A 15,206-nucleotide genomic window follows, 5' to 3' on the forward strand; every position below is an offset into this window, starting at 1 on the left:
GAAATCAAATAAGTTAAATTTTTTTTAGATTTTATTTAATTTACTGTTTATTTTATTCCAAGTAACAGAAGTGTGTTTCAGTGGTTTTAGTTGTAGTTTTCGTGACTGATAATAGAAGCAGAGGTCAGAGGGTCACTCACTGTCCGTCTCTCTCTCTGCGGATGAATGCGATTCTCTTTCGCATCAGAGCTCATGTATGCGCCGCTCGTCCAGCACCGTAAAACATCTGCTGGTGGGAGTTTCTGATGACCGACAGCCAGACGAACAACAAAAGACAGATCCACGTCTGTCCTGTGAAAGAAGGAGAGAATCACTGAATCCTGCTGGAAAATCACAGACCTGTTTCTTCTTATCAGTCGGTCGTATTGAGACTGAACAAGACTAGATTTGATAAAAGAGACTGAAAACAAGAGAGAAAGAGATTCCTTTCCATGTTTCTAACAAAGAGCTATTGTAGCAGGACATAAAGAGACGAGGAATCTCTCAGCGGAGTGTGTGAGAGACAGACAGACAGGAGACAGACACACTGCCGCATCTTTCATCCCAAAAAAGAAGAAAGAAGTCAAACAATCCTTCATTCCGCCGGACTGATACAGAACTAGTGTTATTCCAGAGGTCACCACCAGATCACAGACACTCGCCTAGCAACACCCTAGCAACCTTAGAACACCTTAGAAGCTGCATAGCAACTGTCCATAACATGATGACTTCTGCACAGGCAAACTGTCAATCTATATACATTTGGTAAGACATGTTTTGCTCTCCAAGGCTGCATTTATTTGAGAAAAATACAGTAAAATCAGTAAAATTGTGAAATATTATTACAATTTAAAATAGCTGTTTTCTATGTGAGTATCTGTTAAACTGTAATTTATTTCTGAGATCAAAGCTGTATTTTCAGCATCATTACTGCAGTCTTCAGTGTCACATGATCTTCAGAAAACATTCTGATATGCTGATTGTCGGTTTTATTAGTTTTTGTAATGCAAATTTTTTTTAAAGTTATAACATTTAACATTTGATATGTTCTCATAATGTTGAGAGAAAATGTTCTTAGAACAACATTCTCACAAAATAAAAATTCATAAAATTCATAAAAATAAAGTTAGTAGAACAATGTCAGAAACGTTTATGTAACCTTTAAATAAAGTTACAATCACCAAAAATATAAATAAAAATGGACTAGTTAATATTTTAGAAACATTTCAAAACTATGTTCCTAAAGGGTTTTAATAGCTTAAATTTGTTACCTGGGTATATATTAATTTTTATTTCAGCTTTAGCTTTTAAAGTTTTATTTCTTTTCTTTTATTTATTTTTTTATGTTTTATTTTAAGTAAATTAAGATTTTTGGGCTTTACTTAACTATTAGTTAACTACTTACTTAATAACCCTGATGCTGATTTGCTGCACAAGAAACATTTCTGATTATTATCAATGTTGAAAACAGTTATTTTTGTGGAAACTGTGACGCATTTTATTTCTCAGGATTCACAGATGAACAGAAAGTTCAGAAGAACAGCATTTATTCGAAATAGAAATCTTTTGTAACATTATTGTTTTTATTGTCGCTTTTGATCAATTTAATGCATCCTTGCTTAAAGTATTAATTTCTTGAAAAAACTTTGAATGTAAGTGTACAGATATGATTTTATCTTGTACAAAAATCAGACCTTGTTTACACAAACTTTAAAATAAAGGTACCTTGTAGAACTTTAAGAGCCAAAACCACAATAATGTCACAGAGCTGATTTAACTGTGAAAATAAAATAATTTTATTAGCACTTTAGCATTTAGTTTAAGAAGCCTTCATTCTAGCTCTACAAAGAAAAGGACAAGAACATACACATAACAGTTTACGGCACAAACAATCCCACAGAGTATTTCTAAAGGGCCCAAACACACACACACACACACGCACGCACGCACGCACGCATTGTGAAATATTATTACAATTTAAAATAGCTGTTTTCTATGTGAGTATCTGTTAAACTGTAATTTATTTCTGAGATCAAAGCTGTATTTTCAGCATCATTACTCCAGTCTTCAGTGTCACATGATCTTCAGAAATCATTCTAATATGCTGATTGTCGGTTTTATTAGTTTTTGTAATGCAAATTTTTTTTTTAAGTTATAACATTTAACATTTGATATGTTCTCATAATGTTGAGAGAAAATGTTCTTAGAACAACATTCTCACAAAATAAAAATTCATAAAATTCATAAAAATAAAGTTAGTAGAACAATGTCAGAAACGTTTATGTAACCTTTAAATAAAGTTACAATCACCAAAAATATAAATAAAAATGGACTAGTTAATATTTTAGAAACATTTCAAAACTATGTTCCTAAAGGGTTTTAATAGCTTAAATTTGTTACCTGGGTATATATTAATTTTTATTTCAGCTTTAGCTTTTAAAGTTTTATTTCTTTTCTTTTATTTATTTTTTTATGTTTTATTTTAAGTAAATTAAGATTTTTGGGCTTTACTTAACTATTAGTTAACTACTTACTTAATAACCCTGATGCTGATTTGCTGCACAAGAAACATTTCTGATTATTATCAATGTTGAAAACAGTTATTTTTGTGGAAACTGTGACGCATTTTATTTCTCAGGATTCACAGATGAACAGAAAGTTCAGAAGAACAGCATTTATTCGAAATAGAAATCTTTTGTAACATTATTGTTTTTATTGTCGCTTTTGATCAATTTAATGCATCCTTGCTTAAAGTATTAATTTCTTGAAAAAACTTTGAATGTAAGTGTACAGATATGATTTTATCTTGTACAAAAATCAGACCTTGTTTACACAAACTTTAAAATAAAGGTACCTTGTAGAACTTTAAGAGCCAAAACCACAATAATGTCACAGAGCTGATTTAACTGTGAAAATAAAATAATTTTATTAGCACTTTAGCATTTAGTTTAAGAAGCCTTCATTCTAGCTCTACAAAGAAAAGGACAAGAACATACACATAACAGTTTACGGCACAAACAATCCCACAGAGTATTTCTAAAGGGCCCAAACACACACACACACACACGCACGCACACACACTCTCTCTCACACACACACACTCTCACACACACACTGAAGCACAAGATCTAAACATCTGTCCATGTTGATTCTATTCAATTAGTATCAATAAAAGATAGATGACACTATTTCACCTCATACCACACACACACACACAGCTGGAGATGCATGCTGCAGAAACACTTTAATAATCCATATCAGGTCCGCTCAGAGGCGAAAGTCACATTTACAGTACATGCATGTATTTGACATTCACTGAATCTGGATTCCAGTTGTATATATAATACAGTTGATATTGCACATAGACAGATACAGCAGGTCATGCCCGACAAAAGATGCTTCCAAACTGACAAAAGAATTATTAAAAATGTCTGTTGGTGTTGAAAAATAAATGTCAAGAGTTTGATGTTTAAAGGCACGTGTGCAACAGGAAAATAAATATATTCAAATTAATTAATAAAAAAGGTTTTGCAAATGTAAAAATATTAGCCTTAGATAAAAACAAAACATTTTAAGTAGAAATGTCAGAAAGATAAAAAAAAAAAACAATCAAATTTTAAATATCTTTCGCACAGTATTATGGAATGATCTGTAGTTAAGTAAATATATCTATAAATATTCATACACTCCCAACATGTAAATATTCCCACTTCCTCTTGAAGATTTTCTCCAGCTAAAACATTAAATTCATTTACTGTCACACTTTTCTCTAGATTATGTCTCTGGCTCAGAGTTTAACGTTTATTAGCGCGCAAACGTAACCTCTTTATTAAATCTAGCAGTTAAATCATATATTTAAAATCTGTTAAATTTGGCACTTACAATGTTTCATGTTAATTTGACTGCAGTTTTTAGAGCTGTTATATGAAATAAGATTATTTTCAATATTATGTGCGTGTTTAAAGGCAGAACTAATGGGAAGAATTGACTGCAGACGTCACAGTGATGGCGTCTCGGCTCTTCATTCCTTCACTCGCTCTTCCAGACTTTGTTTAGGACCTTCACAACCTCCTCGTAGATGATGAAGACGATGGCCACGTCCAAACACACTCGGCCCAGCCGCGGGACCGTGCCCTTATAAAACCTGCACACACATTTAATCACTGATATTACAGTTAACTAAAACCAAAACCATAGCAACACTCTAAAAACTAAAGGTGCTTCACGATGCCATAGAAGAACCTTTTTGTCTGCATCGCTTGAAGAATCTTTTGAGCAGCTTTATTTTTAAGAGTGTATATTCATTAATTAACATAAATAAATGTTAACTTAAATATATTATAAAAAAACATATTTAGTTTCAGCTAGTTGCCAAGGCAACATTTCTCATTTCTCTAGTAGATGTAATGAAATATCTAAAACTGAAATAAAAACGATAAAAAACTATATAAACGCATAAAAAATTAAAATAAAATGCAAATAAAATAATCAAAATGACAAAACACAGCAAAATATTAAAACTTTATTAAATTAAAATGTTAACAGAAAATATCAAAATAAAAACTATTTCAAAATATTAATAAAATCTATAATAGTATTTCAGTGATACTAAAATAACACTGACTGTAGCACTGATATGTTTATGGGTTAAATCAGGGATTCCCGAACATTTTTATTTATTTATTTTGGTCAGCTGAATCCCTTTGACCTAAAATATGCATTTAATATTAGTTATTACTATAATTAAATATTATACTATATATTATAATATTTCAGGAATTTAACTACACATTCACATGTTCACGTTTTCTGATGTTGATTAATGGCCACAAGACATGTAGATGATCACATAAAATATTTCATCTTTTTAGTAAGTGTTTATTTTGATTTTATTTTTTTATTTTTTTAAATTATTTAATTATTAGGTTTTCATCAACTAACAAACCTCAGTTTGTAAAACTAAATCAATCGATCAACCCTAAACTTAACCAGCAACCAGTGTTATTTTAGTATCATTGATATACTATTATAATTTTTGTTAATGTTTTAAATATATATTTATATAGAGATTTCATTTTATATTTTGTCTGTTTACATTTTAATTTTAGTCAAAGTTTTAGTAATTTCAATGTGTGTTTTTGTCATTTTTAGTAGTTTTGTTTTTATTTTAAATATGTCTATAGTTTTTATAAAGTTTTATTTTATTTAGTTCTAGTTATTTTAGTATTTCAACTTAAAAAAATGAGACATTTTGCCTTGGCAACTAGCTGAAATAATTTATAATAATTTTTTTGGATAATTTTTCAAATAATTATTTAATTTCAGTTAATGCTTATTTGATTTCAAATAATGTAATTTTTAAAATGGTTTTTGTTTTAATATTATTTAATGATATTAACCCTGCCACACACACCTTTCTGCATTTGTACATTTTCATTAGGACATTATTTAGTATGTTTATTAAGCTGCTTTTTTTGTGCACACCACACACACACTCACACACACACACACTCACACACACACTCACGCACACTCACACACACTTACGCCGCTGGTCCTTCATGCCGCATGATCTTCATGGCACAATCCATTGTGCTTTTATACTTATGAGCCTCCAAACCCTAAAAAAAAAACATTTTCATTAAAACTTCATTTTCAACAGAAATACTCTACAGTAGTATACACTTCACCTTAAAAAAACTTTTTATTTTATAATAGCAAATTAATTTCATACATAGTGCTACAATCTCAGATGATTTGAAACAAATGAGGACTGAAATTCGTGGGCCAGAAACCATAAATATCATGAGCTGCTTCTTTTATTTATTTATTTTTTCTAATATGATATTTATTTGTTTTCTTTTTTCTTCTAATATTGTGTTACTGTATAGTATTTTTATTTTAATTTATATTTATTTTAATTTTAAAGTGCTTTATAAATAAAATTTAATTTGATTTGCTCAAGTGTAGCAGTCAGATGTTACACACACACACATACACACACACATATATATTACATAATTAATGCAATTCATAGAAATCAATTCATGACATCTGTAAATAATTTAAAATAATAGAGAAAATAAAGTGGCTGGATTAGCTGTGCATTGAGTCAAAAACAGAAAGAATAAGGTGTGTTTCAATGCAGCAGATCAAGTGCTTTCAATATAAACAGCTTCACTGCTCATAACAGGATTGATTTGTGTTGAGATGAGCTGATAAATGATCTGTGCACCTGCATTCTGGTCTTGATGACGTCCAGCGGCGTGTTTCCAAACACACTCGCCGCTCCTGCAATCGCACCAAACGCTCCTGTGATCATGGGGTGGATGGATTTGTTGGGATTGTCACCTACAACACATCCAAAAAACACCGAATGTGAAGAGATGAGACTCTCTCTGCCATCAGAGGGCAGTGCAGCTCACAGTGTTTTATATAGAGTGTGATACTGCAGATGCACAAACACACTCTCACCCTTGTACCAGTTCCTGAGAGAGGTCATGATGAAGAACCGGATCGCCTGATTGGATCCCTGTTTGAGGACGGTCGCTGTGAGGCCTTGATACGTCCCTCTGATTCCTGAGAGACACATACAGAGCAACACGGAAAACACACATTATATACATCCGATCATATGCACTATAATAGTATGGTGATGTTTAAATCACTTATTTGCAAATACATATTTACAGTGAATTGCAATCTACACCAAGAGTGACAAATCTGAGATTAACAAACATTTGATATTTTTTTCAATACTTACAATAATTGACATACAATGTTTTTTTTTCTGAGAAAAACATGCTAGAGCAAATGATAGACTATGCAAAAATAATACAAAACTTAAATATAAAATATAATCATTGCTAAAGCAAATGCTTGCTAGATCACTTTTTTCATTTGACTCATTTGTAGCTTCTAAAATCAAATTAAAACAAAATTAAAGCCCCACATGGTCCTGCAAAAGACAAGTAAACAAATAAAATAAAATAATGGTGACTTAAATTTAATGCATAATATTCAGACTGTCATTATCATGATGAGTATAAAGCATTGACAGAAAGACTGAAGTAAAGAGCAGGGAATAAAATAAAATAAAATAAAATAAAATAAAATAAAATAAAATAAAATAAAATAAAATAAAATAAAATAAAATAAAATAAAATAAAATAAAATAAAATAAAATAAAATAAAATAAAATAAAATAAAATAAAATAAAATAAAATAAAATAAAATAAAATAAAATAAAATAAAATAAAATAAAATAAAATAAAATAAAATAAAATAAAATAAAATAATAAAATAAAATAAAATAAAATAAAATAAAATAAAATAATAAATAAAATAAAATAAAATAAATAAAAAGGATGCAAAAATAAATAATAAATAAACAGGATGCAGCTCCTAACAGCAAGACAGCTCCAGCATACCAAACACCTTTTATAGGTCTAATTGTTTGGAGAATGAATGAATGAATGAATGAATAAGTAAATAAATAAAATTACATAATCTCAAGTAGAAAGTGAAGACTGTCACGATTGTTTTAAGGTCTCAACTATCTTTTAAAACTTTTGTCATGGGGGAAAATTCAACAGGCCAGACCTTGCAATCAGGACACTGAGTTTTTCCCACAACTATGATCTGAAACAGTCAAAACAACAGGTTTTTCACCTTGAGTTCTGACGATCTCTCGCACTCCGTGGAAAAAGCCTCTGTATTTGGGATTAGCCGAGGTTTGATCATGGATGAATTTCACCTGGAAACGTGAGAGATGAAGCACATACGGTAAAACTGCGGCAGAAATAAATGCCAATGCTAATGTAATGTTCAACATGAATGACCTTTGACCTCACCTTTATAGTCTCCATGGGACAGACGACCAGGACGGCCTCCATCACGCCGGCACCCAAACCGCAGACTAACCCTCGAGTGCTGTCCAGCTTCCCAGCCTCGTCCTTCATCTGGTTACTGAGTATCTCAAACACACCGAACCTGCAGAGGAACACAGAGAACTGTAACTGCATCATCATCATCATCATCATCATCACACACCACTGTGTTTTAAATGAAGCAGAGACTGAGGTGAAGAAAGCAAACATTAGAGAATAAAGCATTGCTGCAGGGCTGGAAACTAATCAGATGCTGAACCTCAACGCGCTCTCCAAAAAACCTGTTAACACTTCAAAAAATAGCACGCAATATGAATCAATCATTTCTTTGCACCCCAATAAGTCACACACAGTCGTTTGTTTCTGAGGAAAGCATAATGGTAAACAATGCAAGTCATACAAATGTGCAATAAATACAAACAATAAATTAATTAAAAAAATTATAGCTAAAGTAATTGTTTGCTATGCCACTTCTTTCATTTGGCTTTGAAATGAAATGAAATGAAATGAAATAAAATAAAATAAAATAAAATAAAATACTGACTAATGCAAAGTTTGCTATATCACTACTTTCATTTGGCTTAATAAAACAAAATTAAATAAAGTAAAATAAGATAAAATAATTCCTAAAGTAACTTTGCTATATCACTTCTTTCATTTGGCAAAATAAAATAAAATAAAATAAAATAAATACTAACTAATGCAAAGTTTGCTATATCACTTCTTTCATTTGTCTTTAAAAAATAAAATAAAACATATATTTTGGCAATGTTCAAAAGTGAATCATTTTTGGGAGGTCGTACGGTCTACTATTACTAGTATTTTCACTCTACATATACCAAAATCATTTTATGTTCTTTACTTGGGAGATATTCCAGATGAAGTCAGAAAAGATGATAAATATTTATTTAAAATTTTACTGGCAACAAGTAAACAGGCGATAACCCGGAAATGGTACAAGGAAGACCCACCCACGAGAGAAGACTGGTTCCCAATAGTAACAGAGGTTAGAGAAATGGAGGAAATGGTTAACAAGCTCCTTGGTGGTTTAAATCATTGCATTTGTAAGTGTATATAAATGTTTATTGATATAATGTAAGGGTTTATATGTATCATATGGCAATCTTTGTTATTCCTGAAAGTTTATGTGTAATGTATGGCAACCTTTGCTATATTTTAATTTATATATATTTTTTAAATATTTGTTTATTTATTTCTTTTTCTGTTATGTAAGGTGTTCCTCTGTTCTCAACCAAAAAACAATAAAAAAAATTAAATTAAATTAAATAACGGGGACTTACTTTTACCGCATAATATTTAGTCCATCACTACCATAATGCTATATCTATATATAGCAGAAATAAGAAGAATAGTACGCTGTTTTGAATTCAGCCACTGGCTCTGTATATTACCTATTAACACACAGGAAACACAGACATGCATTTCCACAGACTTTATTCATGCAGACACACCATTAGCCTCAAGTCACAGTCCTCAGAATCAGATCTGAGGCTTATTTTAAAGCGTTTCCTCGTGAATCGAGCTGCGTCAGCAGTGAAGCGTCAGCGCCGGCGGGAAGGCCACAGGTGTCCATTAGCAGCAGGAAGCAGCCCTGTGTTTTTATTACCTGCTCCACGATTATTTCTGTTACTCAAGACAGATACGACCGCAGGACGTCCAGCAGAGTCCAGCGCTATTTATAGCACTGAAGTGAACAGAAGAGCTGAACACAAACTGTCTGTCATTCTACCTGAACCTCGACTCTTCTGTCTGCTTAACGTCTCCGCCGGCGTCATTCATTTATCCTGACTCTCTCTCTCTCCATCAAATTCAATTTTTAAATCATCCATCCAGCTCTATTCATGCAGCTTTTTCAGCATGACAGGATGAAACTCACACTAACCAAGACAGACTGGCTGTTTAGAAAGGAATACTAACCAGCTGCTTAACATATGCTATATTGCATACTATTTTTTTTTATAAATTGTTAAACAGTATGCAGTATGCATTAATAAATGCCTCAAACAGCAGTATGCCGGAGCACGAGCTCACAATGGCTGCGTTTGGAATGGAATACTTGCATACTGCTTACTAAGTAGTGTGCACCATGGCTATTAACATTAAATATAACTAAAACCAGTAACTCTGTTACTTGAAATAAACCACAGAAAATATAAAAATAAAAACTCATTCAAAATACTAATGAAAACTATAACAGATTATTAACAAAAATGTATAAAAATTATAGATATTTAAAAAAAATGAAAATGACAAAACTAAACTAAAGTACTAAAACGAACTAAAATGAAAATATAAAATAAAAACTAATTCAAAATATGGATTAAAAACTATAACAGTATATTAATAAACTAAAACAAGATGTATAAAAATTGAAAAAATATATTAAAAAATTATAAAAATGACAAAACAGCAAAATTACTAAAACTAACTAAAATAAAAATAAAACCTTGTTCAAAATATAAATAAAAACTATACCAGTATATTAATGAACTAAAACAAAAATGTATAAAAATCATATACAGTAGATATATTTTAACAACAAAATCACTAAAACTAACTGAAATGAAACTGAAAAATGTAAAAATTAAAAAACAAATTAATGATATCAATAAGAATTAAAACAATTTATTAACTTGAAATAAAGTAACTGTTAACTAAGATAAAATAAAATATTAAAAACCTTTTACTTTAGCTAATTGCCAAAGCAACATTTCTCATTGTTGTTTAATGTGGTTTAACTAGTACTAAAATAACTAATTTAATAAAAATATTAAAACTATATAGACATATTCACAAAAAAAACAAACAAAAACTATTAAAACAATTACAAAAAAACACAAAAAAATACTCAAACTAGAATTAAAATAAAAACTGAAAATATAAAAATAAAAACAAATTCAAAATAATTAATAATAAAAACTATAATAGTCTATTAATGATACTAAAATAACACTAGTATGCACTGAATAGTGATTATGCAAAAAAAGTATACTGTATTCTGCAAAAAAATAATTTCAAACAGTAGAATAAACACGTGATATAACTAGCATCTTTAATTAACGCATAGAGTCTTTGCCTTGAGTGAAAAAAAAAAGTTAAATTTTTAAATCTAATTTTATGTAAAAATTTAACTTTTGTTAGTCCAATCAAATAATGATCAGTTGATATGACTTCCAGGTCAAGTTGAGTGCATTGCATTGTGGGATACAGTGTTCTACAGTGATATGCATACTGCACATTTTGTAGCACTAATGCAAAAAAACCTGTACACATATAAACGGCTGATGAATCTATCAGAGCCGCAGCGGTTTCCGTCTCTGATGGACGTCTGGGTGCGGCGCTCTGGAAAACACAGCTGCATTCAAATAAGACGCTGCTCGTAAATGTAATCTGGGCTGGGATCCAGCGGTCGGTGTCAGACGTACAGCACTGGATCCATTAGCAGGACAAACACAAGGTCACCTGCGCAAAACCAGTGCAATCAGCTAATGAAAAGAGGAGGAGGAAGACGATAATCAATCTGAGTGTGATGAAGGCACACACTTAAAGAGACACACACTGCTAAACCACCGCTGATCCAGAACCAGTCCGGACTACATCAGTCGTTTTAATGGCATTGGATGAATTAGATTCAGAATAACTAGAACAATGAGAAACGTAAGATTGTCTGGAAACGCGTTTCACTTTCATCCTTTCATGCATGAATGAATCCTGAAAGAATTTTATTCCTGTTTTCTCTCCATGTTAAAGGAATCGTTTTCCTTAAAATGAAAATTCTGTCTAGTTTTTAATACATTTGAATTTTTTTTTTTTTAAGTAAATGAAAACGGGAAATATAAAAATAAAAACCAAATATAAATATAAAACAAAAAATTATAAACTATAACAGTATATTAATAAACGGTTATTAATTATTAGTATATTAATAAAATTGTTTTATTTTTTATTTCTTATGCATCTATTATGATTATCTTATATCTTAAAAACAAAGTATAAAAATTACATGGATGTATTTTAAAAATGAATAAAAATGACAAAAACAATAAAATTACTAAAACTAACGAGTTTTGAAAATGAAAGTGGAATATATAAAAATAAGAACTAATTAAAAATATTAATAAAAACTATAACAGTATATTAATTAACTAAAGAAAACTAAAATATATATATAAAACTTATATAGTTCTTTTTTTAAAACTAATAAAAATAGCAAAACCAACCAAATTGCTAAAACTTTCACTAAATTGAAAATGAAAGCAAAAATATAAAAATCAATGCAAAATATTAATAAAAACTATAACAGTATATTAATGAACTAAAAAACAAACAAGCATAAAAAATTATATAGATATATAAAAAAAAACGAATAGAAATAACAAAAACAACAAAATTACTAAAACTAACCTAAATGAAAAAGAAAATGGAAAATAAAAGAAAAAGAAAAATGTATTCAAATATTAATAATAAAAACTATAACAGTATATTAATAAACTAAAAACTAATAGCAAAATTACATAGATATATTTAAAAAATAATAATAAAAATGACAAAAACAACAATATTACTATAAATAAAATGAAACTAAAAAATCCAAAAATAAAAACTAATTTAAAATATTCATAAAACCTACCCACCTTATTCTTCAATGCGGAAATAAGCCTATGGGCGAGACTTCCGGTTCATTAGCCACTGCAGGGAAATAACGAGAAGAATAACAACGAGCAGTAAACGGTAAAACTGTTTGCACTACAAACCAGTGTGTTCATAATTAAGATAATATATTAAAATAATATGGTAAGACACACCGGTTTGCAATATCAAGCAGCAAAACGAGCGGTTTTGTACAGCTAAAAATGAGACCGGAAACAAGAACCATAAAATGTACAAATGGCCACGCCTATTTTTATGGGAATACGGTGGATAAATAAACTTTTATTTGGTTCTATACTGACTATTATCAATAATAAAATTTATTTTTTTACCCAAAGGACCAGTGGATGGACCAAAATTTTATTTCTGGCCATCACTGATAAGCTGATAATTATTTTATGGCAGATAACTGATAAATGGCTATAAATTAAATTAAATGAAACTAAATTAAATTAGACACCATTTTTGTCTAAATAAATAAAAATACACTAAATTTAAATCACTATTAAACAAAATTTTAAATTACACAAATGAATAATTTGAATTATATTAAAATATTTACATCCTATTTAAATAATGATAATAATAATTATTATTATTATTGATAAATAATAATTTATTCTTTAGCATTTTAAATGATTGAGGACTATTAAGGTGATGATGGTGACGTTGTTGCATTTGAATGTTTTGTTAGTCTAGCCCACGAGACACGCCGCTGCTGTGGCTGCTGTGTCGCGTTTCACTTTCATCCTTTCATGCATGAATGAATCCTGAAAGAATTTTATTCCTGTTTTCTCTCCATGTTAAAGGAATCGTTTTCCTTAAAATGAAAATTCTGTCTAGTTTTTAATACATTTGAATTTTTTTTTTTTTAAGTAAATGAAAACGGGAAATATAAAAATAAAAACCAAATATAAATATAAAACAAAAAATTATAAACTATAACAGTATATTAATAAACGGTTATTAATTATTAGTATATTAATAAAATTGTTTTATTTTTTATTTCTTATGCATCTATTATGATTATCTTATATCTTAAAAACAAAGTATAAAAATTACATGGATGTATTTTAAAAATGAATAAAAATGACAAAAACAATAAAATTACTAAAACTAACGAGTTTTGAAAATGAAAGTGGAATATATAAAAATAAGAACTAATTAAAAATATTAATAAAAACTATAACAGTATATTAATTAACTAAAGAAAACTAAAATATATATATAAAACTTATATAGTTCTTTTTTTAAAACTAATAAAAATAGCAAAACCAACCAAATTGCTAAAACTTTCACTAAATTGAAAATGAAAGCAAAAATATAAAAATCAATGCAAAATATTAATAAAAACTATAACAGTATATTAATGAACTAAAAAACAAACAAGCATAAAAAATTATATAGATATATAAAAAAAAACGAATAGAAATAACAAAAACAACAAAATTACTAAAACTAACCTAAATGAAAAAGAAAATGGAAAATAAAAGAAAAAGAAAAATGTATTCAAATATTAATAATAAAAACTATAACAGTATATTAATAAACTAAAAACTAATAGCAAAATTACATAGATATATTTAAAAAATAATAATAAAAATGACAAAAACAACAATATTACTATAAATAAAATGAAACTAAAAAATCCAAAAATAAAAACTAATTTAAAATATTCATAAAACCTACCCACCTTATTCTTCAATGCGGAAATAAGCCTATGGGCGAGACTTCCGGTTCATTAGCCACTGCAGGGAAATAACGAGAAGAATAACAACGAGCAGTAAACGGTAAAACTGTTTGCACTACAAACCAGTGTGTTCATAATTAAGATAATACATTATAATAATATGGTAAGACACACCGGTTTGCAATATCAAGCAGCAAAACGAGCGGTTTTGTACAGCTAAAAATAGCTGGACGTGGATGAGACCGGAAGCCAGACACATTACATTTACAAATGACTGTGCCCTCTCTTACGGGAAAAATGAGGTGGATAACAGTAAATCAATGAAACTAAATTAACAACGCTTAGAAAACAGCACACAAGTATATGGACTACCGTTAGGACACTTTTACAGTGCTTTAATCACCCGTTTTTGGAGCTTAACGGTAGGCCTGGGTGATAAAACGGTATCGATATTTATCGACGGTACACTTTCTTCAATAACGATATAAACATTTTTTGGATATAGCGCACAATACAGGCACGTGCTCTGAGTGACGCAGACAGCTCACACAAACACGAACACATGCTGAAATGAGTGCTGTGCCTGTCTGTGATGAGGAGATTGTGAATAAAAAACTAATATTAGTCTAATTTAAAATAAACATTTGCATTTGAATGCAAAAATAGTACAATCGAATGTTAGGAGTGCGTCAGGGAGCGTCATCAGTAGCGCGCGAGATGCGGTGATGATGATGATGTAAGTGACGTTGTTGCATTTGAATGTTTTGTTAGTCTAGCCCAACTTTCTTCAATAACGATATAAAAATTTTTTGGATATAGCGCACAATACAGGCACGTGCTCTGAGTGACGCAGACAGCTCACACAAACACGAACACATGCTGAAATGAGTGCTGTGCCTGTCTGTGATGAGGAGATTGTGAATAAAAAATGAATATTAGTCTAATTTAAAATAAACATTTGCATTTGAATGTTATGA

General features: G+C 29.6%; 1 protein-coding gene across 1 annotated transcript in view; it reads right to left on the bottom strand.

The window, feature by feature from the left end:
• Positions 1-3,616: 3,616 nt before the first annotated feature.
• Positions 3,617-15,206, bottom strand: part of LOC107754397 (tricarboxylate transport protein, mitochondrial-like) — a 21,610-nt gene continuing 10,020 nt past the window's right edge. The window contains exons 4-9 of the mRNA XM_016570815.1: positions 7,833-7,971; positions 7,651-7,735; positions 6,454-6,558; positions 6,215-6,330; positions 5,527-5,600; positions 3,617-4,123 (exon numbers count right to left, since the gene is read on the bottom strand). Coding sequence (XP_016426301.1) covers positions 4,009-4,123; positions 5,527-5,600; positions 6,215-6,330; positions 6,454-6,558; positions 7,651-7,735; positions 7,833-7,971 — 634 coding nt within the window. The 3' untranslated portion in view covers positions 3,617-4,008. The remainder of the gene's footprint in view (positions 4,124-5,526; positions 5,601-6,214; positions 6,331-6,453; positions 6,559-7,650; positions 7,736-7,832; positions 7,972-15,206) is intronic.

Source organism: Sinocyclocheilus rhinocerous, unplaced genomic scaffold, assembly GCF_001515625.1.
Source record: "Sinocyclocheilus rhinocerous isolate Xijiao unplaced genomic scaffold, SAMN03320098_v1.1 scaffold1223, whole genome shotgun sequence".
NCBI classification, from domain to species: domain Eukaryota; kingdom Metazoa; phylum Chordata; class Actinopteri; order Cypriniformes; family Cyprinidae; genus Sinocyclocheilus; species Sinocyclocheilus rhinocerous.